Source organism: Salvelinus namaycush, chromosome 13, assembly GCF_016432855.1.
Source record: "Salvelinus namaycush isolate Seneca chromosome 13, SaNama_1.0, whole genome shotgun sequence".
Classification (NCBI taxonomy): domain Eukaryota; kingdom Metazoa; phylum Chordata; class Actinopteri; order Salmoniformes; family Salmonidae; genus Salvelinus; species Salvelinus namaycush.
In genome coordinates this window covers 29,787,908-29,814,353 of record NC_052319.1, presented here as the reverse complement: position 1 = coordinate 29,814,353, position 26,446 = coordinate 29,787,908, and the positions used below count along the sequence as shown (strand labels likewise).

At 42.6% G+C, this 26,446-nt stretch overlaps 4 protein-coding genes and 1 non-coding gene across 6 annotated transcripts; 2 read left to right on the top strand and 3 right to left on the bottom strand.

Annotated features, from left to right (window-relative positions):
- The first annotated feature begins 225 nt into the window (after positions 1-225).
- pla1a (phospholipase A1 member A) lies at positions 226-5,364 on the top strand. 2 transcript variants are annotated; one of them, XM_039007068.1, is made up of 11 exons: positions 226-786; positions 1,003-1,216; positions 1,332-1,509; positions 1,601-1,709; positions 2,179-2,280; positions 2,458-2,550; positions 2,935-3,090; positions 3,523-3,612; positions 3,798-3,906; positions 4,112-4,267; positions 4,379-5,364. In XM_039007068.1, the coding sequence occupies exons 1-11, from the start codon at positions 717-719 to the stop codon at positions 4,467-4,469; spliced, it is 1,368 nt and encodes a 455-aa protein (XP_038862996.1). In that variant the 5' UTR covers positions 226-716; the 3' UTR covers positions 4,470-5,364. The 2 variants fall into 2 exon arrangements, with proteins under 2 accessions (XP_038862996.1, XP_038862997.1); XM_039007069.1 differs by lacking the exon at positions 4,379-5,364 and having other exon boundaries at positions 4,116-4,254.
- On the bottom strand, positions 5,143-17,243 carry LOC120058420 (popeye domain-containing 2-like). Its single transcript, XM_039007070.1, has 4 exons — positions 16,310-17,243; positions 14,944-15,052; positions 14,234-14,836; positions 5,143-6,024 (listed from the first exon to the last, which is right to left on the bottom strand). Exons 1-3 carry the CDS (start codon positions 16,804-16,806, stop codon positions 14,282-14,284), a joined length of 1,161 nt encoding a protein of 386 aa, XP_038862998.1. The 5' UTR covers positions 16,807-17,243; the 3' UTR covers positions 5,143-6,024; positions 14,234-14,281.
- Positions 17,244-18,261: 1,018 nt separating this feature from the next.
- On the bottom strand, positions 18,262-20,080 carry LOC120058422 (cytochrome c oxidase copper chaperone-like). Its single transcript, XM_039007073.1, has 4 exons — positions 19,994-20,080; positions 19,383-19,503; positions 19,165-19,269; positions 18,262-18,473 (listed from the first exon to the last, which is right to left on the bottom strand). The coding sequence occupies exons 2-3, from the start codon at positions 19,493-19,495 to the stop codon at positions 19,185-19,187; spliced, it is 198 nt and encodes a 65-aa protein (XP_038863001.1). The 5' UTR covers positions 19,496-19,503; positions 19,994-20,080; the 3' UTR covers positions 18,262-18,473; positions 19,165-19,184.
- trnag-ucc lies at positions 18,693-18,767 on the bottom strand. Its single transcript has one exon. It is a non-coding gene; the product is annotated as a tRNA-Gly (tRNA).
- A 1,576-nt stretch (positions 20,081-21,656) lies between the features above and the next one.
- Positions 21,657-25,003, top strand: LOC120057956 (potassium/sodium hyperpolarization-activated cyclic nucleotide-gated channel 2-like). Its single transcript, XM_039006437.1, has 4 exons — positions 21,657-21,922; positions 24,088-24,325; positions 24,540-24,704; positions 24,811-25,003. The coding sequence occupies exons 1-3, from the start codon at positions 21,731-21,733 to the stop codon at positions 24,683-24,685; spliced, it is 576 nt and encodes a 191-aa protein (XP_038862365.1). The 5' UTR covers positions 21,657-21,730; the 3' UTR covers positions 24,686-24,704; positions 24,811-25,003.
- Positions 25,004-26,446: the final 1,443 nt, after the last annotated feature.

The following is a 26,446-nucleotide window of genomic DNA, read 5'->3' as shown; positions in this document are numbered from 1 at the left end:
GACTGACACTGTATTCTCAATCCCAGACACAATAGGCCTACATGTCCTTGACCTAGTTCTCCAGAGAGGAGGATTCTTTTCTTAAATAAAAGCTGAACTACTACAGTCTGATTAGAGTTGCAGGTCCATCTCTATAGTCACATGGATGAGTATAAGGGTAGACTAGTATCAATCCATTGCTGAAATGAACTCACCATGAGACACAGTGGGATTGTCACCCTCAGACAGCGGAGTTTAAAACAAACAGGCATTGATCACCAGTGAGGTCATGGATCCACGACCCCCCATATAGACTAAGCACTGGGTCCTAAACAACACACTGACGAACGACTGGAGCAGGAGAGGTATGTGGGTACATTTTTATAAGGCTAGTTTACTGTGCCAGCTGAGCTTTGCAAGAAAGCAGGGAAGGAAATTCTCCCAACCCCCATCTCTGTTACTGTGTAACTAACTATTTCAATGCCAGGCATTGTGAAATAACGTTGTGTTCAACTTCATTCTTTTAAGTAGATTCCTGCCCTTTTGTGGCCACTGTTGACCAGTAGAGGGTCGAATGACATTTCTAGAACCAAAGTGAGTTATTGCATAGTTATTGCATAGCTACAAGGACTGCTGCGAGGGAAAAGAGAGTTTCCAAAGCTAAGGATCTGAGGCACAGTTCACCAACCTAACTGGTAAAGCCAAGTTACCATTCTTGATACTCTTCTTTCAAGACAATGGGCTGGAAACTGAAAACAGTGCAAACTATTCTCAGTATTCTAGCCTTCTACATTACATCTGCAGTAGGTAAGTACAACTCATCTCTATTGCAGAAGCTTTTTCCTAATACATTTCTATTAAATTAATATACTAACCTTCCTCTAAGCATATTTATTATAGCATATGCCATGTTACTGTAGATGTAAAGAATTTTAAAAAATTGTGCAAATGGTGCATCTGTCATTGTTGTTGTTGGTGTTGTTCTCAAGGTTCTTTATGGACATTTCTCCTCTGAACCTGCAGGGGAAGATGAGGAGCCCAGATCAGAATGTGCTGACTTCAACAACACGACCTGGCTGGAGTACCATCAGCAGGGCAGCAAGCTACAGGTGCAGTACCTGCTCTTGACACGCAAGAATACAGACTGTGCCAGCCTCTTCAGTCAGGACTTCCTCAGCAACAACACCTCCTACTTCAACTCCTCCCAACCCACCAAGATAATTGTCCATGGATACAGGTAAGGAGAAAGAGAGGGAGGTCAAAAACTTGCCAAGGTATATTCATACTCTACACATAAAACATATAAGTTATCCCTCCCTCCCTCCACCTCCCCTTTCCTCCCTCCCTCCCAGTGCTCTGGGCAGTAAGCCGTCCTGGGTGAAGCAGCTGGCCCAGGCTCTGCTGCGGGTGCAGGATGCCAACGTGGTGGTGGTGGACTGGGTCTATGGGGCCTCACTCGCCTACAACATGGTGGTGGAGAACTACAAGGAGGTGGCCATCCAGATCTCTGTCCTCATCAACCAGCTCCAGGTCAGGGCCTCCTCATTTGTTTATGTTTACTCTGACAGCAAATTAAGTTAAAAGTAATGAAAATAAAGGAGGTGTGATGTCGGTCCCACAGAACCATGGATGCAAACTGGAGTCATTTCACTTCATTGGGGTTAGTCTTGGGGCACATGTGTCTGGATTCGTGGGGACCCTGTTCAAGGGCAAGATAGGAAGAATTACAGGTGAGCTCCATCTGTGTCTGACCCATTAACAGTTCCACAGGGCACCTTCTGTCTGCAGAACAAGGCTCAACAGGGCCAGACAGAGACTGGTCACCACAAAGCAGGCTAGTCACTCACAGACCGTCTCATCTCTGCCAATCTGACTGAATTAGGTTTTCAAAGAGAGAGACAGCTCTGGAAAACAACAACAGCTGATATTGAAAAGCAATGAGCTGAATTTGTTAAAGAGGGAGACGTTACCCTTCTGAAGTCGGACAATGACACAATAATACATACGATTGTCTGTCTGTACACTATCACTGATGTTTTTGTCTGAGTAGAGGCCTTCAGCGCTGTGATATGAAGTAGTCTGAATGCTTTAGTGCAGTAGTTCACAGGCGCTCTGTGTGTGTGTATTTGTGTTTGTCATCACTGTCGCTGATGCAGTACTCTATCTATCCCCTACTGACCTCTGTATCTCCTGCTGTAGGTCTGGACCCGGCTGGACCCATGTTTAAAAGAGCCGACACGTTTGACCGTCTTGACCCCTCAGATGCACTGTTTGTGGAGGCCATCCACACTGACTCCGACTGTGAGAGAATAGGCTACACACAAACAATCATTGTTATTGCAAAGAGATTTCTGCTATCATTCCATCTTTTCCTCTTAGGCCTACTCTATTTCAAAAGTCTCACTGTTCACTGGAATGACAACATGACAATGTCCTGGTATCAGCCATTCGACATCAATTATCATCCTTTTCTCTCAGATTTCGGCATCTCCATCCCTGTCGGCCATGCAGACTTCTTTCTAAACGGCGGGATGGACCAAGCAGGTTGCTCGCGCTCCAGGTTTTTGTCAAGTAAGTACGTGTTTTTGCCGCCAAAATGCTTCATTGGCAAAGAGGCCTAACCTAAGTGTGTATGAATTTCAATATAAACTTCAGACATAAAATGCTTCATTGGCAAAGAGGCCTAACCTAAGTGTGTATGAATTTCAATATAAACTTCAGACATAAAATGCTTCATTGGCAAAGAGGCCTAACCTAAGTGTGTATGAATTTCAATATAAACTTCAGACATATCAACTTCAGACATGTCTTTCAACTTAAACAACTGTTGATGTTATTTGATTATTCACTAACTAAACAGTAAGCACTATGTTTACTAGCCTATAGGCTATTTAGTGGTAAGCTTCTGGCTACCTGAGAATCTTCGTTTGTGATCAGTTCTTGTCTACTTTCCAGTGTATGGCTATGTGATCTGTGACCACATGAGGGCGCTCCACGTCTACATAAGCGCACTGAACGGAACCTGCCCACTGACTGGCATCCCTTGTTCCAGCTATGAGGACTTCCTCAAGGGGCGCTGTTTAGGCTGCCCAGGCAGATGTCCACAAATAGGTAAGGACATCATCAACATGACACTATTTCCCCAGATATTAAACCAACCTGCTGTCTGTGAGTACGTTGGTCATGCAAATGTAAATATTATAAATAGCCACCTTTTACATGTAGCCTAGAGTAGACTATGCACAAACGATTTTGATCACGTGAAACGTAGGATATTTTGGTAATATTCAAACTTTCCAGCACACTTTCCATGTTCACTTTAGTCAGGTTTCACTCAATGAGAGATAGGGCAACTGTCTGACCTAGCTAGTGTCATGTCTGGTCTGGGCGCACTGGCGCTGCTGATGCAGTGACAGACTGATACAGATAAACCAGTAAATGTACTCTGGAGGCCTTTCATCTGTCATAACTGTGATAGGAAGGGCTACTTTACATCTTACTCTCTCTGTCTTTTGTATGTGCATGTGACCTTGTGTGTTTCAGGGTTATTAGAGAACAGTGGTTTAACAGTCTTTCCTCTTCCTCAACTAAAGAAGCTTTTCCTCCTGACAACCTCTGCACCTCCCTTCTGTGGTGAGTAGCCAACATTTACCTCTATGTAAAAACACAGACTGGCTGTCCATCAGACAATTGTTGGATGCTCATTATGACACATCCCCACTACTTTGACCCCACAGTTGAATGGTTAAATACAGCAATATCTCATGTAATGATGATCAAGTTACATCCCGTCCCCTCCTCCTCCTCCTCTTCCCCAGCCCATCACATCCTGGTGCAGCTGGAGGTGTTCCTCCTGGACAAGAGTGCTGAGGTGCAGGTGATCCTGAGGACTGGGGGACATCCTGAAACCAAGCAGAGACTCAGGCTGTAGGTACAACCACTAACCCTCACTGTTAGAGACAAAAATGTATACGCAGCATGATTCACAGCTGTTCACAGTATGATACGTAAACATGGATTATATTCTCAGTCACAGGCATGCTGTGTGTGTGTGTGTGTGTGTGTGTGTGTGTGTGTGTGTGTGTGTGTGTGTGTGTGTGTGTGTGTGTGTGTGTGTGTGTGTGTGTTTCAGACAGACAGACGGCACCATGTACAGGAGGGTGATAGCCCACCCAGTGCCACTGTGTGAGATAGACTCCATCCAGCTGAAGAACACTGGAGCACACTTCTACAGGCAGGGAGACATCCACGTTGTGTCTGTCTGCATATCAGAATTCCCCTCTGTCGGGTATAAGTCCTTTCATCTATTTAACACACATGCTTTCACACACTTACCTACACCACACACAACATTCCTGTGCATGCATATGACACTGTAACTCATTTGTTTCTCTTTCAGAGAAGTGGTGCCATTGTGCGTGAACAAGATAGACGTAAGGCGAGGATCTCCATGGAACCATGATTTCGTACAGCTGTGTGAGAATTACTGATGTAGTAAACACACACAGAGCCTATGAACCAGCATGTTTCTTTCTCTCTGGCAACCTCCCAAAAGTCTGAAACTGTGTCCTTTCCTCGTCTCCTTTCCTTCATCATCAATGATGTGGAATGCTTTGATAGGTCTAAGCAGTAAGGAGGAAGCCTATCCTTATAGTTATCATTGGGCATGAAGGAAAGGAAATTAGAAGAGTTTTACTGGGACTAGCTCACACAGAAACGCACACATGGAGCTAATAGCTCCCGTTGCAAACAGCTACACACAAACTTTGCCATCCTATAACCCTAGTCATATGTTACTGACGGACCACCTACAGCCAAACAGATTCCAGAACAGTTCCAAACTACTTCTTTACATTTCTTTAGTATATTCTAACAGCATTAGTATTGATGTACATAATCATTCCGACGCATCTGAATGTTACTTTATTCAGAGCTTCTGTTGAAGCAAAACAATAAAAGGGGAACTCTGGAATGTGTGACTTTTGTCTGTACTCAAAGGCTTAACTCTCTGAGTTCTGATAAGCAGGGGTGAGCAACATATTCAGCAACAAATGTGCAACTGTGATAACTGATTTTGAGTGCCTCGTGATGATAAACTTGGAGACAATATTATTTTTGACAGAGGATGAAGGAGAGAGGAGATAGACAATAAAATGACAGGAATGCATTTTCACCAAGAGCTTTATCAAGAAACATTGGCCCCATGAAAATATATGTATATGTAGTCCCATTTTTTTAAACAAAAACATAACACTCTTGTTCTATGTTAATGACTAAATAAATGTACAATGTGTGAGACATCTCACATTCACATAAACAAATGCCTGTTCAATTTGGAATCATGTTTTGGAAAATGTGAGTATGAAGATAAATCCCTTTCTAGCATGCTGTCTGTCAAACTTTATTCTCTCAGATTATGTCTGCACAAACAAACACGATTAACGTGCCCCTAGCTAGCCAACCCAACCTCGGCTGTTAAAAAATAAAATACACATGATTGCTTTAATGTTGAATCATAATCCTATCTAACACAATATCCACATCAAAAGGCTTTCCATCCAGATGAATGGGAGACATGTGAGTGACATAATAAAAATAGGTCTGTGACCTTAACTAATAAATTCAGTTATATAACATAATTCTGTTCAGTGTCCAGGGTTTCACTCTTTCCTATATTGTCACGGACAGATGACACCAGAGGAAGTAAGGTAAGGTGAGAGAGTGGGATTTGGTGTTGGGTAGGTCTGATTCCACCCAGGGCAGTGATGGTTGTGTTCCAGGTCATCTTTTTTGCAGTCGCGCTGCTCATCTCAGAAGAATGCTATATGATATTAATGTGGTTCCTGAGATGTTAAACACTTTGCCAGGTGTTGTGACATCTGATAATCCGCATAGCCTGACTGTAAAAAGACCTGGAACGTGTCCACTGTTTCCAATCCGGTTGAAACCATCACAGCATAGAGGTGTCCGTGGGGGCCAAGGGAGCTCTCCCTCTCTGGTATCGCATTGGTAGACTCCCAGTGGTTTCCTCTCCTGTGGAATCAACTGAGAACACCGGTCATTGACAACTTGTCGGTCTATCATGAACTGTCAAGAAACACAAACTGAACTGTTACTACGGCAACATACCTAATGGCAGGCAGTTCATATTCACCTTGTCCAAGTATAGAGAGTGTTTAATCTTCCCCTAAATGTTATGTACACGCCTCACAGCTCAAATACAGTATAGTGTCGGGTTGCAAGATGATCTCACAACGAAAGCTCCCATTGGTCGAATTACATTTGCATAGTCTTCACATTCCTGACACCCGAACTGGTTAACAGTGAGAGATGAGGGATATATTGACCTGTGATGTGACACTTACCTGGTTTCCATCCAACCATTTAATGCAAATTAATTACTTGACGCATGAAAAAAGTCACAACCGGGCTGATGGAAATAGGAAATGCCGATACAATTTTATAAATGTTGACAGAATTTGTTCGTTCGACATGGTGGGATCGTTTTGTGTAAGTAAAATTAATTATGCGAGAAATGGCTACAGATTCAATTCCGTTATGAATTTCACAGCCAACTGGGCACAGACATCAGTTCAAAGTCTAGTTTTGATTTACATTTGGTTGAGTTGTCAACTAACGTGAATTCAACATGAAATCAACAAAAAATATCACCATGTCATTGGGATTAAGGTTAAAAGTTGGGTGAAAAAAATATTAAATGTCCTCATGTTGATGACTTTTTGCAAATCTGATCAGTTTTCCACATTGATTTAATCTTTTTTTTTTTTTATGACGTGGAAACAATGTTAATTCAACCATTTTTTGCCCAGTGGGAGGGTGGTTAGATTGCACGGTGATGAGCTTAATGCTCCTTGCCAATAAATATCGAGGGTCTTATTCTGGTGACATAATGATCATGCTTGGCTGCCATTTGACAAAAAAATTATCTCGCTATTATCCATAATAATCTCATCATGTAAGTAGCCTGCCCGCACTTTATCTGCGAGCTGCTGGATAGAGCACACGTGTCAAGACCAGAGTGGGCATATTTGCTATATAACACAACAGTTTTTGTGACAAAACCATCAGTAGAGATAAAAATACAATAGAAACCCATTTAACTTGCATTTTTTTTATTTAATACGAACAGCCTTTTATCCACAATAAGTTTGTTTGATGGAAACATCTCTGGTGGGAGAATCTTTTATGCAGATTTTAGAATATTCGCATGAAAATCTGTCGCCAATTGGATGGAAACCTAGCTAATGATAGTGGAGTGATAGGCTGTTCTCTAAGCGTGTCTGGTCTCTGCTTTCACATGATCCACATCCCTCTCCCCTCTTTCATACCTCACCCCTGTCGACCCTCACCCCTCTCGAAACCTCACCCCTCTGCTTGCCATAGCCACTGGCTAACTGACCATAGACTGTACATGAAGGTCAGCAGCTATTACAATGACAGCAGAGCCAGAGCCCTCCACCCTCTACCCAGCAACTATCCTAGAATCCAACCCCCCTCTCCGCCCGAAACACGATCTGACCCACGATTGGGTCAGGGAGGATTTTGGGATAGCTAGGGAGGGGGCAGTGGGTAGGCACGTGGATTAAGTGCATGGCACTGGATCTCTGGCTGCCAGGATATCCCAAAAGTTTCCAGCAGGCTCTAATCCTTGTCAGACAAAAACACACAGCTGACTGCCAGCATCCCACCCCCACCCTGCTGTCTCCCCTTCCTGGTCCAAACTACAAACCTCCAACATACATACAGATGGTACCCCATCTGTCTGAACCAACATAAGCTATCAGGGTCACTGTGAGGTAAACGGCTTTGTAAACGGTTTCATAAACTGTAGCACAAAAGTATCTTTCATCTGGCCTGAATACAGGCGGAAAAGGGCAGTCTAACCTAGAAAAACGAACACAATCCAAACACACACACTCTCCACCCATCCTCAGCAGGACGTTAGCTACTAAGAGGGCAGGCCACACACTGGGAGAGGAGTGAGGGAGAAGCTGCAGTATACACTCCCCTACGTATTTATTTGGACAGTGAAGCTCAAACTTTTAATTTGGCTCTATATTCCAGCATTCTGGATTTGAGATCAAATGTTTTCTACAGTGCATTCGGAAAGTATTCAGACCCCTTGACTTTTTCCACATTTTGTAACGTTACAGCCTTATTCTAAAATGAATTACATTGTTTTTTCCCCTCGTCAATCTACACACAATACCCCATTACGATGGCAAAAAAAAGATTGTTTGAATTTTTTTGCAAATGTATTAATGATAAAACTGAAATAATACATTCACATAAGTATTCAGACCCTTTACTCAGTACTTTGTTGAAACACCAATGCAGCAACTACCACCTCGAGTCTTCTTGGGTATGATGCTACAAGCTTGGCACACCTGTATTTGGAGAGTTTCTCACATTCTTCTCTGCAGATCCTCTCAAGCTCTGTCAGGTTGGATGGGGAGCGTCGCTGCACAGCTATTTTCAGGTCTCTCCAGAGATGTTCGATCGGGTTCGACTCGGGGCTCTGGCAGGGCCACTCAAGGACATTCAGAGACTTGTCCCAAATCCACTTCTGTGTTGTCTTGGTTGTGTGCTTAGGGTTGTTGTCCTATTGGAAGGTGAGCCTTCGCCTCAGTCTGAGGTCCTGGGAGCTCTGGAGAAGGTTTTCATTAAGGATCTCTCTCTACTTTGCTCAGTTCATCTTTCCCTCGATCCTGAATAGTCTCCCAGTCCTTGCCGGTGAAAAACATCCCCAGAGCATGATGCTGCCACCACTATGCTTCACCGTAAGGATGGTGCCAGGTTTCCTCCAGACGTAACGCTTGGCATTCAGGCCAAAAATAGTTCAATCTTGGTTTCATCAGACCAGAGAATCATGTTTCTCATGGTCTGAGAGTCCTTTAGGTGCATTTTGGCAAACTCCAAGTGGGCTGTTATGTGCCTTTTACTGAGAAGTGGCTTCTGCCTGGCCACTCTACCATAAAGGCCTGATTGATGGAGTGCTGCAGAGATGGTTGTCCTTCTGGAAGGTTCTCCCATCGCCGCAGAGGAACTCTGGAGCTCTGTCAGAGTGACCATCGGGTTCTTGATCACCTCCCTGACCAAGGTCCTTCTCCCCCGATTGCTCAGTTTGGCCGGGCGGCCAGCTCTAGGAAGAGTCTTGGTGGTTGCAAACTTCTTCCATTTAAAAATGATGGAGGCCACTGTGTTCTTGGGGACCTTCAATGCTGCAGAAATGTTTTTGTACCCTTCCCTAGATCTGTTCCTCGACACAATCCTGTCTCAGGGCTCCACGGACAATTCCTTTGACCTAATGGGTTGAGTTTTGCTCTGACAACTATGGGACCTTATATAGACAGGTGTGTGGCTTTCCAAATCATGTCCAATCAATTGAATTTACCTCAGGTGGACTCCAAGTTGTAGAAACATAAAGGATGATCAATGGTGGCCTCCCAAGTGGCGCAGCGGTCTAAGGCGTTACTACAGATCCGGGTTCGATACCGACCTGTGACGCAACCGGGAGACCCATGAGGCTGTGCACAATTGGCCCAGCGTTGTACGTGTTAGGAGATGGTTTGGCCGGCCTGTATGCCCTTGTGCCATCGCGCTCTAGCGACTCCTTGTGGTGGCTGGGTGGATGCACGCTGACTTTGGTCGCCAGCTGTATGGTGTTTCCTCCGATACATTGGTGCGGCTGGCTTCCGGGTTAAGAGAGCAGTGTGTCAAGAAGTAGTGTGGCTTGGTGGGGTCGTGTTTCGGAGGACGCGTGGCTCTTGACCTTCGCCTTTTTCCGAGTCCGTACAGGAGTTGCAGCGATGGGACAAGACTGTAACTACCAATTGGATATCACAAAATTGGGGAGAAAAAGGTGTCAAATGTAAATATAAAAAATAAAGTTATAAGGATGATCAATGGAAACAGGATGCACCTGAGCTCAATTTCAAGTCTCATAGCAAAGGGTACTTACACTACCGTTCAAAAGTTTGAGGTCACTTAGAAATGTCCTTGTTTTTGAAAGAAAAGCAAAAAAAATGTGTCCATTAAAATATCATCAAATTGATCAGAAATACAGTGTAGACATTGTTAATGTTGTAAATGACTATTGTAGCTGGAAATTACTGAATTTGAATGGAATATCTACATAGGCGTACAGAGGTCCATTATCAGCAACCATCACTCCTGTGTTCCAATGGCACGTTGTGTTAGCTAATCCAAGTTGATCATTTTAAAAGGCTAATTGATCATTAGAAAACCCTTTTGTGATTATGTTGGCACAGCTGAAAACTGTTGTCCTGGTAAAGAAGCAAGTGTCTAGTTTGAGAAACAGACGTCTCACAAGTCCTCAACTGGCAGCTTCATTAAATAGTACCCGCAAAACACCAGTCTCAACGTCAACAGTGAAGAGGCGACTCCGGGATGCTGGCCTTCTAGGCAGAGTTCCTCTGTCCAGTGTCTGTGTTCTTTTGCCCATCATAATCTTTTTTTTTTATTGGCCAGTCTGAGATATGGCTTTTTCTTTGCAACTCTGCCTAGAAGGCCAGCATCCCGGAGTCGCCTCTTCACTGTTGACATTGAGACTGGTGTTTTGCGGGTACTATTTAATGAAGCTACCAGTTGAGGACTTGTGAGGTGTCTGTTTCTCAAACTAGACACTCTAATGTACTTGTCCACTTGCTCAGTTGTGCACCTGGGCCTCCCACTCCTCTTTCTATTCTGGTTAGAGCCACTTTGCGCTGTTCTGTGAAGGGAGGAGTACACAGTGTTGTACGAGATCTTCAGTTTCTTGGCAACTTCTCGGATGGAATAGCTTTAATTTTGAGCCTAAAATCGAACACACAAATACTGATGCTCCAGATACTCAACTAGTCTAAAGAAGGCCAGTTTTATTGCTTCTTTAATCAGAACAACAGTTTTCAGCTGTGCTAACATATTTGCAAAAGGGTTTTCTAATGATCAATTAGCCATTTAAAATGATAAACTTGGATTAGCTAACACAACGTGCCATTGGAACACAGGAGTGATGGCTGCTGATAATGGACCTCTGTACGCCTATGTAGATATTCCATTCAAAATCAGCCATTTCCAGCTACAATAGTCATTTACAACATTAACAATGTCTACACTATATTTCTGATCAATTTGATGTTATTTTAAATGGACAAAAAAATGTGCTTTTCTTTCAAAACAAGGACATTTCTAAGTGACCCCAAACTTTTGAACGGTAGTGTATGTAAATAAGGTATTTCTGTTTTTACATTTTTTATATATTTGCAGACATTTCTAAACACCTGTTTTCACTTTTTCCTTATTGGGTATTGTGTGTAGATTGATGAGGAAAAACAATTATTTTATAAATTTTATAATAAGCCTGTAACGTAATAAAATGTGAAAAAAGTAAATTGGTATGAATAGTTTCAGAATGCACTGTATGAGGAGACAGTACAGAATGTCACCATTTATTGGAGGGTATTTTCATATGTATCTGTTTACTGTTCAGAAATTACAGCACTTTATGAATCTTGCCCCCCCCCCCCCCCCCCCCCTTTGAAGGTATCATAAGTATTTGGACAAATTCACTTATAGTGTATTAAATTTGGTCAAAAGTTTGGTATTTGATCCATATTCTGAGCACACAATGACTACATCAAGCTTGTGTCTCTACAAACTTGGATGCATTTGCAGTTTGTTTTGGTTGTGTTCGGATTATGTTGTGCCCAATAGCAATGAATGGTAATAATGTATTTTGTCACTTTTATTGAAGCAAAACATGCTAACCTCTCACGGTTACCAATAACAGGGTCAGTTAGCATTTTGGGGGATTATATAGATTGTTTTCAGCCATCTACACACAATACCCCATAATAACAAAGTGAAAACAGGTTTTTAGAAATGTTTGAAGAAAATGTATTGAAAATGAAATACAGAAATATCTTATTTACGTACGTATGCACACCCCTTTGCTATAACGCTCCAAATTGAGCTCAGGTGCATCAAATTTCCTTTGATCATCCTTGAGATGTCGCTACAACTTGGAGTCCACCTGTGGCCAATTCAATTGTTTGGACATGATTTAGAAAGAAACACACCTGTCTATATAAGGTCCCACAGTTGATAGTGCATGTCAGAACAGAAACTATACCATGAAGTACAATGTCTGTACCGCTCCGAGATAGAATTGTGATGAGGCATAAATCTGGGGAAGAATATAAAACAATTTCTAGAGTCCTGAAAGGTTCCAAGAGCCCAGTGGTCTCCTTCATTGGGAAAAAAATTTAATATATGGAACTATCCAGACTCTGGTTTGAGTTGGCCGTACGACCAAACTGAGCATCTGGACAAGAAGTACCTTGGTCCTTGGATGAGATGGGAGAACCTGCCAGAAGGACAACAGTCTCTACAGCAATCTCTACAGCAATCTGGGCTTTATAGGAGTGGACAGACAGAAGCCACTCCTTAGAAAAAGGCATGTGAAAGACTCGGAGCATAAGGCAAAAGTTTCTGTGGTCTGATGAGACAACTGAACTATTTGGCCTGAATGCAAAGCGCTATGTTTGGAGAAAACCAAGCACAGTTCATCACCAGTCTAACACCATCCCTACCGTGAAGCATGGTGGTGGCAGCATCATGCGATGGGGATGATTTTCAGCAGCAGGAACTGGGACACTGGTAAGGATAGAGGTGACAATGAATGGAGGCAAATCAGGCAAATCCTTGATGAGAACCTGCTTCAGAATGCAAATAACAGACTGGGGCAAGGATTTACGTTCCAACAGGACAAGGACCCCAAGTTTACAGCCCAAGCAATGCTGGAATGGGTTCAGAACAAGAATGTGAAAGTCCTTGAGCGGCCCAGCCAAAGCTCAGACTTAAATCCCCTTGAAAATCTTTGGAAAGACTAAGATTGCTGTTCACCGCCACTCCCCAACTATCTTAAGAGCTTGAGAAAATCTGCAAGGAAGAATGGGAGAACATCTCAAAATCAAGATGTGCAAAGCTGATAAGACACCCAAGACAACTCAAAACTGTAAACGTTGCCAAAGGTGCTTCTAAAAAGTATTGACTCAAGGGTGTGAATGCGTATGTAAATAAGATATTTCTGTCATTAATTTTTCTATATATTTGTAAACATTTCTTAAAACATGTTTTCACTTTGTCATTATGGGGCATTGTGTATAGATGGGTAAGGGGGAAAAATCTAACCCATTTTGAATTCTGGCTGTGACAAAATGTGGAACAAATCAAGGGGTATGAATACTTTCTGAATGCACTGTTTGCCACTAACTTTCTCACGATTAATTTATGATTATCCGTAATCATGGAAGCATCCACATTAATGTAGAGGTGTTCAGAAACATATTCTATTCTTATTTACACTAAAAGTGACTCAAATGACAACATTATTTATCATTAATTTCTATTGGGCACAACATAATCCAAAAACACAACCAAAACAAATTGCAAATGCAGCCAACAAGTTTGTAGGGTCATGAGCTTGATGTAGTCATTGCGTGCTAGGAATATGGGACCAAATTTAATACACAATAAGTGGATTTGTCCAAATACGTATGACACCTTCGAATGGGGGGACTAGATACATAAAGTTCTTTCATTTCTAAATGGTAAAACAGATATGTATGAAAATAGCCTCAAATAAAAGGCGACATTCTGTACTGTCACCTCATAAAACATTTGATCTCAAATCCAAAATGCTGGAGTATAGAGCCAAATAAAAAGTTGCGCTTCACTGTCCAAATAAATACGTAGGGGAGTGTACATGTAAAGAATTAGAACAGCTAAAGTTTTGGGGGTGGAGAGTTTGAGACTTCAGATCTACATTGAGATGGAGTGAAGGTAAACTTTAGAAACAAGAGACAGAGGCCTTTAGGGTTGGGTGGGTACCCAAGAGGCGAGGTGTCCCAGTTCTGCCAACTCTTTGATCAATCCAATGTTCTTCCTCTCAGGCTCATTAATTTTTACCAAAAAATGTATCGATTTTACTAACTCACTCTCTAAACTTTCATATAATTTTAGAAGGCGAAAGAGCAAGCAGTGCATAGCCTCTGTATAAGATAGATTGAATATGTAAGATAACAAACAGAAAATCATTGCAAAGTTTAAATTAGGTTCTTTACCACATGGCATGGCCAGACCAAAGCTGGATTAGTGAGTGGACACAGCAAGCAAAACACACACGCATCCCTGCCCAGCCCACCCTCTCACTGCACGCAGGTGTACTTACATGTATCTTAAGTAGTGGCCCACTGTGTTAGCTCCAGCAACCTGCCATCTACCTCAAATAATCCCTCTCACTCCCATAATCCATTAAGGACCCGGTCATATCCGCAAAGTCTTCCAGGACCAGGCTGGTAGAGTCCTCACCAGATGGCATCTCCATGTCTGAGGGCTGGCGCTGGGATGGTTGGCAGGGGGTTGGCCGAGATGGGGTGGGGGTCTTCTCTCGGATCTGCAGCCGGTGGGTCAGGGGTGTTGGAGGCTCTGACCTCTGGTAGGCTGGAACCGGGTCCACATCCACCACTGCTGCTTCCTGCTGCTCCACTGGGGCTACCTGGTCCCTGGCACTCCCACTACCACTATAGACCTCACCCTCGCTGCCCAGGGAGGAGGGGGCCAGGACATGGTAGAGGCTGGGCAAGCGGATGTCGAGGCGCACGCCGCTCTTAGCGAAGAGCTTGTCGTTGAGTGAGTAGAGCTTGTCGGCGATGTCGCTGCCCAGCATGATGGAGAAGAGGCGGGCAATGTAGCGCTCCTTGGACAGAAGCATGTAAAGGCGGCACCGACGCCATGAGATGTAGCGGCAGTCCGTCTCCGCTGTCAGGGTCACCTGAGGTTCAGGGTGATAGATGGTCAGGGTGAGAGTGAAGGGAAAGGCTGAATGTTCATAAATCAATGAATGACTGGATGAATGAATGGCGAGCATTTGTCCAGTACCTGAAAGTTCCCCTCTTCGTTGGGTCGGAGAGACTCCCACTCAGGAGAGTCCAGGAACTTGTGGGGGAAGATGTAATGGAGGAACTGTCCATCCAGAGACACACGGATCCTACCAAGGAGAGCAGGAAAGGACAAGGTTAGTAAGAGAGAAGGAGAAGGGAGAAAGCATGAATAGGTGATGATAAGAGAAGAGAGAGAGGAAGAAGATACACATCACTAGACTTGATCCAAAACCTTGAAACAAGTTAACATGAATATCTCTGTCCTTAACCTCAAAACTCAAGGGAAGTGATCCAAGAGAGAAAAACATCTATTCTTGGTTTACAAGTCAGACATTCCCTCAGTGCTCTTTCAGGTATGACTTCACGTTTATGGCATTCGTTTGAAGTCAGTGAAACCTGGAATTGTTAGTCATAAAAATGGCATAAACAGACGTCATCTTATAACACCAAATGTTATTTGCGAACGATAGTTAGCTATCCCGGTGTATGAACATTTAATTTTAGAGGTCGTATAGGAGTTAGTTTACTGTGTTGGTACACAACCTCAGGAGAGCACCAAATATAAAGCTATCACAACAACTTAACAGCAGCCAACAGACCTGGGTGAAATACATCATATTGTTTAAATTACTTGAACAGCGCGTCATTTAATTTGCCTGGTACAATGGAACCAATGGAATAGTCCCAAATGAGCTAAATCAGGTACACCTCAAATACTTGAAAGTAAAGTATTTGACCCAGCTCTGGCACCCTGCCACTAAGGGGAGCAAGTACACTACAGTGAGTCAGTGACACAAATACTGTATTTTACAACGTCTGGGGCTCGGATAATATAACCACACCTTCCCAAACCCAACATACACACACTAAATTCAATCTTAGCCAACAAGCAACGGAGTCACTCCTTAGGACACATGACCTCTTGAAAGTGTTCCATGTTTAATTATATCGTTGGTAAGTAATATCCCTCTCTCAGGTTTCCATGAGCCCTAGTTTGGGTCATTGTCGTTGTTTGACAGACAGATCAAGAGATAAAGCACTATGCGGGGAACACTAACCACACTCAGAACATTAACTTCTTGGAAAAGACTGGAGTCTTGTTTTAGTTAAGTTGCTGGAGTAACAGTAAATTGTAGTTTAGTTAAATTGCTGATGTCAGATTGCAATTGTCACTAGGAACACTCACAACAACATGACAATTGCAATCTGACATCAGCAATTTAACTAAACTACAATTTACTGTTACTCCAGCAACTTAACTAAAACAAGACTCCAGTCTTTTCCAATATCTACAGTAGCATACTACCAAGAATGAACACTGGAATTGGGACTTACACTGGAATGTACACCTTTCCCTCACTCACCTCCCAGACAGCAGAAAGGAGAGCTGGTCAATGGGCGTCTTGCCCTCCACCGCATACGTCTCCTCTACCCCTAGTGCTAGCACTTTGTTCTCACAGGCACCCACAATGTCTTTGAACACCTGTACGGGAACGTCCAGAGGCTGGTAGACGGCTGAGTAGAGTGCCAACAGCTCCTCGCTGGCCAGGCCATCCTGTTGCAGCCCGTATACGAGGTGGCAGATCTGGAGCACACAGGCAACCAGCAGTAGCAAGTTCCAGGTGCACACGTCCACCCCACACATGGTCATCCAGCCCCACAGGGCCAGGCAGGTGAAGGCAATCGTCAGGAAACCAAATATGAACAGGCAGCCATAGGCGCCGCTGCCTCCCATGTACCCAAGGAACAAGACGGTGTTGCCCAGGTGGTAGAAGGCCCCCTCAGTGTTGTTGGTCCAGCCATCGCATGGTGGATGGCCGTAGAGAACCGCCTCCAACAGGGTGGAGTTGTCTGCACACATGGTAAGGGAGGCTGTTATTCCAAACCAAACATCTAGTTGTTCAATAAGTTTTAAAAAGTGTGTTATATTCCAAAGTTTACAGAAGATACCAGAGGTCAAAGCTGGTAGAAAAAGGTTGTCCTCCACTGAAGCTTGAAGTTTTTGTTGCTTTATCAGTGAGACTGAACAATTGTCACTGGAGTTGGTCTATTTCTCAAAGGTTGTCAAAACTGAGAAAACGTTGAAAAAATGTTCCCTTACATATAGCTGGAGTACACGATGTGTCTTTATTCGGTTATTACACCATAAATACAATTGGAATGGATTTCTCACATTGTGCGTCTCTCCCTCCCTCTCGTCCCTTCAATGATTTGTCTGTCTATAGATTTTCTTTCTATTTCTCCTCACCCATTTGTTTGCTCTGGAGTGCTCACAGTTGGCAGCAGAGAGAGAGAGAGAGAGAGAGAGAGAGAGAGAGGAGAGAGACCCCTAGAAGGATAACCATGTTTGGAATTGAAACCCAAGGAGTAGAGCCACAGACAGAAAGCAGACCAGCTACTTAACATAACACTGCTGGAGAGAGGGAGGAGTGAGAAGTGACAGAGTTTATTAGTCACATGTGCAGAGCAGCAGATGTAATTGCAGGGTACAGTGAACATTTACTGCTCCGGGCTCTACTGGGTGCATATAGAGCAGCTCTGGTCATGCCTCCAGGTAAGTCACACCAAGAGGAACTCTCCCTTCTGCCAGACCTAAACAATGTTTTCACCAGAATCACTATTTGCCCCTAAACCTCACTGGGCCAGAGAGTGGGTGCATATTTAGAGATTCTGAAATAGGTAGAATTACAGAGTAGATCAGGTTTACATAATGAACCCCCTTCCCCCATAGTTGACATACCATGCCCACCAGTCAGAGGACTAGTCCAAGTGTTACTGAAATAGGGGTTGTGGTGAAGTGAGTGGCTTTGATCATACCCCTTGGGATATCAAGACACAAAAAGTTGTCAGACTAGAACGTGCCTTCACACCACATAAAATGCGTGCATTTGGTCTGACCTCTGCTGTTAAAAAATAATACATTTAAAGGTAAAGAATTTTCCAGAGTGGACTTTTCCTTTAAATATATGCCTTTTGGAATCCAGCACCCAAATACTTTCTACCACAAACATTTGAGCACACCAATTCCTTTTAAAAATTCAGATGTGCCAAGTGTTGGCTGGAGCAGAAGTTATTATAAGCCAAAGTGCATACCAGAGCAGTTGTCACCAGTCAGCCTTGAACAGTAAGAACATCAAAGGCCCGTCCTACCAGGACGTTTTTGCAGGGTGACAGGAAGTATAGCTGGCCTTTTCTCATGTCTAGTTATGTCTATGGTTCAGCATAAAATTAGGATAGTATTGCATCCTTAACACTTCCTACCTGTACAATTCATTCAATTGCGTTTCATCCTGTCATTTAAAATCAAGTACTCGAGTCAAATTGCATAGGATATTTATGTCACTTAAATCAGCAGAACATTCACATAATTCTGAAATTCAGAGCATTAAAAAAAACATGTCACTCAGTGGAACATATCTTCCATCATGACCATCTGTGCAGCGATCACATCTTCCTTTCATGTTGAGGTATAAATAAAAACACGTGGAATATCCCAGGTCCCTTTAAGACAGCCAGCCAGCAACAACACTGCAAGAGGAGAACAGTAGTGTCAACTTTAACAGAAATAAACCAGGAAAGGTCATGAATACAGATCAGAATAGAGAAAAACAATGGTAATATACACAAGCCTGTCCCCAATCCTGATGCAAGCATCATTTATTTAATTGCATTTAAGTCATTTAGCAGACACTAAGAGCGTCATACAGTAGTGAGTGCATACATTCACACTTTTTCCCCCTTCCATATTGGTCCCTGTGGGAATCGAACCCACAACCCTGGCGTTGGAAGCACCATGCTCCACCAACTAAGCTTCACGGGACCTCCTTCAAGTCAATCCCAGAGAAACAAGTTCTGCACCAACACCAAAAGTTCTTTGCTGCCATCCATAAATAATAAACACAACAGCAGTTGTTCACATCAGCAGTTTGATCAACTTTAGCAGAAAAGACATCAAAGGGTAACATGACCCTACAGAGGACAGTGAAAAACATGCAAAATACAGGTCTGCAGTCATTGAGTCACTGCAAGCTGAACTGCAGCATACAAGTAAAACCACTGGAGGATCCATGATAAACCAGACAAGCAAATTCAATACATATTTCCCTCTAGTGCCACACCCACTCCTATTGCATTGAGCTGCATCTAGGACATAATGTTCTTTTCACAACACAAGAGACAAAATTAATATGACAGTTCTGCTCCAGGGCATGACACTTACCAATGACTCATTATATAAAGTTAAATCTTGAATCCAAGTGCCCTCATACAATCCTTATGTGCCTCGATGAGATCTGTGCAACTTTCTTCGCCTTTCTCAATGATGCTGAAACATAGGAAATGGTCATCAGCAACTGCATACTCCAAAAACAAAGAGTCCACGAAAAAACGTTCACTTTACACGAATGCAATTCAAGTTCAAATAAATTGTAAACATACCACGCATCCCTAACTTTCTTAGTCTCTGGGCACGCACAACAGGGTTTCATTGGTTTCTTCTCCGTGCCCTCAATTGCAACGGGCTCGACGCTGGCAGCAGATATGGTGGACATTTTTCTGGCTGTAACAAAGTGAAAATGGGGGACAATAAACGGGGAAACAATGTAGCGAGTCAGCGTTGCACGAGGGGATACTAATAACGTTACATGCATTACATTAACATTCCTAAATATATTATAGTAGCTCCCAATTTGATGGCAACATTGTAGCTAGCTATTAACTCAATACTAGCACTTTCCTACAGTAGCTGTCGGTTTGTGTTAGATTAACTAGCTAGCTACAATATCACGTTGAAGTTAAAGTTCCAAAATTATAGCCAACTAAGTTAGCTCTTTGCTAGGCTCTGGCTTATAAAACAGCACACGTCAGGGATGCTAGCTATATCCCACCAGCTAACAACTACTGTTAGCTAGATGTTGGAAAAACATCACTCATACTGAAAACTCTTACAGTTCTCCCACAACGTTTATTAACGAACAGCGCGCGATGAAACATTCACGAGAGAAACTATTTAACAACACACTAGTGGAAATAATACTTATGTAACATACTTAACTAGCTGGTAAGCCTTCTTGCACAGCGACTCCGATTCACGTATGTCCTACTCTGTCCTTCCTTTTCAACATGGTTGAACCAGGCATGTCTTTAAATGGTTGCGCTAAGTTTCTGGGACATGCAGTTTTAATTTCCGAGCTGCAACAAATTCAATTGACAAGTGTAGGCCATTCTACACTTACCCTGTATAAATATCCCAAATGGAATTCCATGGAATTAGCGTGTATTATGTGGTGTTGACGTTTTCTCATGCACAAATATTGTGGAATGGTTTAGACTTAATTTTCCAATGAGGAAATGTAATATAATTTAGGCCTACATGCTTTACCTGGATCGCGTTCAGGAGGACGCAACATTTTGTTAAATTCAGATATAAATATGCTATGTAGAGTAAGGAATCACGTCCATAGCATTTATATCTGCAATGTTCCAAAACATTTTCGTACTGAACACGGCTCTGGCATGTGTGTGTGAGTGGCTGTGTTGGAAAGCATCAAAACTGTATAGAGCAGCACAGAGCAGCACAGTGGAGGTGTCGTAATACCCATAAAACCTAGCGGTCAAACAGGGAAATGGTTCCAATCGTTTATACACCATTCATTTTTCCCATAGGCGATTTTAGAAGTACTTAAAATAAGGTCTGTGTTTTGTGTAGCCTTACCCTGGCGTGACGTTTTGATAACCATGTAAATCTCTCCCAGACATGGTAACTTTTATCAATATATTCGGCTTCTATTTACTCTCATATTTGAAAATGATACTTAGCATTGAAGTAGACATCATGCAAGACTACAAATCCCTGCAAGCTCCAAGCTCCTGCATGTCATCTCTAGCTGAAACCTTTGCTAAACAGGTATTGTGTCAATTTAAAACTGGCATAAGACAGTTAACAGAATTGTCAATTTAAAGACATTTTGCCAATTTATTAATTATTACATTTAGCTAACATTAGATTGTTAATCCAGAGATTCTAACCTTTACGACGCTTCAGCAGTCTCGTCCAGATCACCATGGTATTTGGAGTTCTTTATGATAGCCACATTAGCAGCTAAATAGCATAATTATTGGGGGGGTAAATACAGCTGAATATATTGATAAAAGTCACCTCGTCCTAGAGAGATTTACGCGGTTATCAAAACATCATGGCAGGGTAAGCCTACACAGCCCTTATTTGAAGTGTTTCTAAAATCCCCTTTGGGAAAAATGAAAGGTGGAAAAATGATTCGAACCATTTCCCTGTTTGACTGCTAGGTATTATGACTCTATTATAAACTGGGTGGTTCGAGCCCTGAATCCCGATTGGCTGACAGACGTGTTATATCAGGCGGGTATGACAAAACATATCATACCACGGGTATGACAAATAATATGAGACAAATAATATGATCTACAAATAAAAATGAGTAGTTATTTACGGTGCAAGGTGATTTGTAGATCAGTCAGTTGGCAGTTGCCTGCACTATCGGCTGCAATGTCGAACAAGGCGCGCGCGCGTGTGTGTGTGTGTGTGTGTGTGTGTGTGTGTGTGTGTGTGTGTGTGTGTGTGTGTGTGTGTGTGTGTGTGTGTGTGTGTGTGTGTGTGTGTGTGTGTGTGTGTGTGTGTGTGTGTGTGTGTACACCTTACTGGTAGCCAACGCTGCTGCCATGATTACACACGTAGATGCCTCTGCAAAGGCCTTCAAGGACATTGTGTTCACTGAGGAAATAGTGTAAAACGAGGCGTGGACAGAACAATGATTTCAATGGATTTATCAAGGGTTGTTGTCATGTCCTATCATATGCAGTATTTCACAGGTGAATCATCTGAAAGACTACCTGTCCTACAGAAAGCTTCCCAAGGCACTGAGGCTTCGCATCACTACTACATGGAGGGAAATGGTTTGACGAGAAGGACACGCTATTTGGTGTCCAAGTCTTTGAAAGAGGTAAAGGTGTACAGTATGTCTATACAGTACCAGTCACAAGTTTTGGACACACCTACTCATTCCAGGGTTTTTCTTTATTTTTACTATTTTCTACATTGAGAATAATAGTGAAGACATCAAAACTATGAAATAACACATATGTAATCATGTAGTAACCAAAAAAAGTGTTAAACAAATCAAAATATATTTGAGATTCTTCAAATAGCCACCCTTTGCCTTGATGACAGCTTTGCACACTCTTGGCATTCTCTCAACCAGTTTCACCTGGAATGCTTTTCCAACAGTCTTGAAGGGGCGGCAGGTAGCCTAGTCATTGGACTTGTAACCGAAAGGTTGCAAGATCGAATCCACGAACTGACAAGGTAAAAATCTGTCGTTCCGCCCCTGAAAAAGGCAGTTAACCCACTGTTCCTAGGCTGTCAATGAAACTAAGAATTTGTTCATAACTGACTTGCCTAGTTAAATGAAGGTACAATTTTTAAAATTTAACGGAGTTCCGGCACTGGCTGCTTTTCCTTCACTCTAAGGTCCAACTCATCCCAAACCATCTCAACTGGGTTGAGGTCGGGTGATTGTGGAAGCCAGGTCATCTGATGCAGCACTCCATCACTCTCCTTCTTGGTCAAATAGCCCTTACACAGCCTGGAGGTGTGTTGGGTCATTTTCCTGTTGAAAAACAAATGATAGTCCAACTAAGCGCAAACCAGATGGCATGGCGTATTGCTGCAGAATGATGTGGTAGCCATGCTGGTTAAGTGTGCCTTGAATTCTAAATAAATCACTGACAGTGTCACCAGCAAAGCAACCCCACACCATCATACCTCCTCCTCCATGCTTCACAGTGGGAACCACACATGTGGAGATCATACGTTCACCTACTCTACGTCTCACAAAGACACGGCGGTTGGAACCAAAAATCTCAAATTTGAACTCATCAGAGCAAAGGACAGATTTCCACCGGTCTAATGTCCATTGCTCATGTTTCTTGGCCCAAGCAAGTCTCTTCTTATTATTGGTGTCCTTTAGTAGTGGTTTCTTTGCAGCAATTCGACCATGAAGGCCTCATTCACGTAGTCTCCTCTGAACAGTTGATGTTCGGATGTGTCTGTTACTTGAACTCTGTGATGCGTTTATTTGGGCTGCAATTTCTGAGGCTGGTAACTCTAATGAACTTGTCCTCTGCAGCAGACGTAACTCTGGGTCTTCCTTTCCTGTGGCAGTCCTCATGAGAACCAGTTCCATCATAGCGCTTGATGGTTTTTGTCTTAAAGTAATGATGGACTGTTGTTTCTCTTTGCTTATTTGAACTGTTCTTGTCATAATATGGACTTGGTCTTTTACCAAATAGGGGTATCTTCTGTTACCCACCCCTACCTTGTCACAACACAACTGATTGTCCACAAATTAACTTTTAACAAGGCACACCTGTTAATTGAAATGCATTCCAGTTGACTACCTCATGAAGCTGGTTGAGAGAATGCCAAGAGTGTGCAAAGCTGTCATCAAGGCAAAGGGTGGCTACTTTGAAGAATCTCAAATATAAAATATATTTTGATTTGTTTAACACTTTTTTGGTTACTACATGATTCCATATGTGTTATTTCATAGTTTTGATATCTTCACTATTATTCTACAATGTAGAAAATAGTAAAAATAAAGAAAAACCCTGGAATGAGTAGGTGTGTACAAACTTTTGAATGGTACTGTATATAAGTATAAAATAATTTCTGGGTAATAATTAAGTATCTTACTGTAATAGTTTCCCATTAAAATTTACAAAAATAGTTTTATCAATAAATAATTTTGCTAGGACTGACTGGGAGTGTTCTCAGTGGGGAGAGAAAACTGAAAACTAGCTGTTATTGCCAGAGAGTTTTGGAACACTCTTTGTTATTGGTCTGTTAACCAATTTACCACCTGGTGCCAAAACTCCTGCCCATGCAAACATGCTGATTAGAAGGTCCTGTGTAGATTGTATTTTCAACCAGCAGATATCAGGGAATAACACTGATTTTAAAAAATTAAATAATAATCAGCTGTTGTACAATATAATACAAAACACAGAAAAACTGAATTTTGACTGCACAGAGCCTTTAAATAACGATGGAAAGTCATTGTGACGTTGTAAAGCTAATTGGCTTTTCTTGTTGTTTTGTGTTATCCAGGAGATCCTGACAGTGATGTGTGCAGCCTTGATGAACAACACGCTCATGTTGAAGAACCGAGATGTCAACTTCCTGAACGCCGTTCTCACCCAGCTGCAGTTCGAGGTCTTCCAGGAGGCTGACATCATCATCAGGCAGAACACGTCCAGAGACCGCATGTTCTTCATCGAGCACCGCCAGTTCCTGGTGAAGACCGACTTCTTCCAGAAGGAGCTTATTGAAGGAGACTACTTTGGAGGTGGGCTGGGAAAAAGATCCCTGGCCATGTGTGTCTGTCTCTAGAGTTAAATTTTCTTCATAGAGGAAGACCATGATTAGCTGAACCAGGGCTGGAACAAAAGCCTGCACACTGTAGCTCTCCAGGACTAAAGTTGGTACAGCTGCTTTGAAATGTGAGTCAGACTGGTCTGACGGCAGCGACTCACTGCTTTGTCCGTCTCTGTCCCACAAAGATCTGCCTCCTGACCAAAGGAAGCGTTTGGCAACAGTGCGAGCTATGACCATCTGCCAGCTCTTATCCCTGCACGCAGACAGCTTCCAGCAGGTCCTACAGGCCTTCCCTAACGTCAGGAAAGATCTGGAGATGACTGCCCAATAGCGCCAGGAGGACCTAAAGAGTGAGAACATTTTGTCTTCATTAAAGCCCCTCTTCTGCTGCTTTATGTCTCAACAAATGTAATACTCACTCTTCATTCAAAGAATATATACCTTTCTTCTTTTCAGAGGCACAACAACAGAGTGAATCCAAACCTAAAGATATGCAGAGTGAGAACTGAGGAGATAACTGAGTGAAGGGGCCTCGCACAACACCATTCACTAACACTTAGTTTAAAAAACAATGTAGAACCAAACAATGTTACACATTTTTTGTAAATAAAATGAACAGATGCGGGTATATTGTAAACTGTGGATTCATTTCTTACATTTATAATTTTTTTGACAATATAATAAAAACAATTTGAAGAAGAAAATGCTATATCCATTCATATTGTTATGGAAGATTAAAACAAGACTGCATGTAAAAAAAATCCAACATTCTTCTTGTATACTAAAATAACATTTTCATAAAGGCAAACCAACACGAGAAAATGCAGTGTAACTTTGGATGTGGCATGTCTTGAAATTAATTTTTGATGTACTCAGCAGTGGAGGCTGCTGAGGGGAGGACGGCTCATAATAATGTCTGGAACAGAGTAAGGGAATGGCATCAAACACATGGAAACCATGTGTTTGATGTATTTGATACCATTCCACCGATTACGCACCAGCCATTACCACGAGCCAGTCCTCCCCTATTAAGGTGCCACCAAAATCCTGTGGCACTCAGGTTGCATCAAAAATAGAATGCATAAAAATACATTAGGCCAGTCGATTGATATCGACCATGTTATTTGGAATGAGTGTAATTTTGTCTTGTGTGACCTTTACTTAAATCGGATTGGCAGGAGTTAATTCCTTTTACCGGTTACACTAGTAAGCTTTCATTTCTGACAACACTGTGACCCCATCTGACACTCATCAAGCATTTACTGGGAGCTTAGTCAGAAGAAATGGCATTGTAATATAATATACAGACATACACAGATCCCATGAGATAGCATCCCAGATTAGTAGGTGTGCACAAAATATGTTAAAATACCAAAACCAACAAAAAACAAGAAAGTTGTTAGCCTATAATTGTCCTGGTTAAATTAATATTTTAATTATTCAATAGTCTACTGTTACCATTACTAAACCTCACCCTGTGCCCTGCTAGTTGTGTAGTTCAGATGACAATAATTGTGATATTCAAAACCACCCATTGTATTCAGTATTAATGTGATCCAGCCTTGTCTTTTGACTGGGCTTGATTCATGCTTGCATGAAGCGGAGATACTGAATAGTTGATGAGCCGGGAGGGAGAGAGAGAGAAAGGATGAGGGGGAGAGAGAGAGAGAGAGAGGGAGAGGAAAGTCTGGCAGCCGCTCTCCTCCCACCACACGACTCAATAAGCCCCGTCCACAGGAGCTGTGATGGAAAATTACCCTGTGACCAAAAAGACAGATCAGTTTAGAGCAAAGTTAGACTCTACTCTTCAGCAGCCCAGAGAAGGATGGCCAGCGCAGTCAGCTGAACAGAATAACCGTGTGCTGCTTCTGGCATGGAGAACTCCCAAGCCCCTGTCGGCAGACGCACAGCCAGCACCTGTGGTTGGAGAGCTGTCTTTCTGCCTCAGCTGAACAGGCAGTCTCTATCTGTGTACGGCAGCGAGATAGCTGTGGAGAAGGAATGTATACGCCAGCTGCAGAGTGGAGTCTGGGTCATCCACCCATTCAGCCCCATAAGGTATTCTTCTCCAGCTACTGTTTGTGCTGCCTTG

What these genes read in the sequence shown, in the direction of transcription:
- pla1a (XM_039007068.1), top strand. Translation starts at nt 717, where the DNA reads ATGGGCTGGAAACTGAAAACAGTGCAAACTATTCTCAGTATTCTAGCC. An exon ending in CAAGATAGGAAGAATTACAG is followed by an intron (nt 1,710 to 2,178) that starts GTGAGCTCCATC and finishes CTCCTGCTGTAG; the next exon opens with GTCTGGACCCGGCTGGACCC. An exon ending in AGGCAGATGTCCACAAATAG is followed by an intron (nt 3,091 to 3,522) that starts GTAAGGACATCA and finishes TGTGTGTTTCAG; the next exon opens with GGTTATTAGAGAACAGTGGT.
- LOC120058420 (XM_039007070.1), bottom strand. Translation starts at nt 16,806, where the DNA reads ATGTGTGCAGACAACTCCACCCTGTTGGAGGCGGTTCTCTACGGCCAT. An exon ending in TCCTTTCTGCTGTCTGGGAG is followed by an intron (nt 15,053 to 16,309) that starts GTGAGTGAGGGA and finishes TCTCCTTGGTAG; the next exon opens with GATCCGTGTGTCTCTGGATG. An exon ending in ACGAAGAGGGGAACTTTCAG is followed by an intron (nt 14,837 to 14,943) that starts GTACTGGACAAA and finishes CCTGAACCTCAG; the next exon opens with GTGACCCTGACAGCGGAGAC.
- LOC120058422 (XM_039007073.1), bottom strand. Translation starts at nt 19,495, where the DNA reads ATGTCCACCATATCTGCTGCCAGCGTCGAGCCCGTTGCAATTGAGGGC. An exon ending in AAGAAAGTTAGGGATGCGTG is followed by an intron (nt 19,270 to 19,382) that starts GTATGTTTACAA and finishes CCTATGTTTCAG; the next exon opens with CATCATTGAGAAAGGCGAAG.
- LOC120057956 (XM_039006437.1), top strand. Translation starts at nt 21,731, where the DNA reads ATGATTTCAATGGATTTATCAAGGGTTGTTGTCATGTCCTATCATATG. An exon ending in TGTCCAAGTCTTTGAAAGAG is followed by an intron (nt 21,923 to 24,087) that starts GTAAAGGTGTAC and finishes TGTGTTATCCAG; the next exon opens with GAGATCCTGACAGTGATGTG. An exon ending in TGAAGGAGACTACTTTGGAG is followed by an intron (nt 24,326 to 24,539) that starts GTGGGCTGGGAA and finishes TGTCCCACAAAG; the next exon opens with ATCTGCCTCCTGACCAAAGG.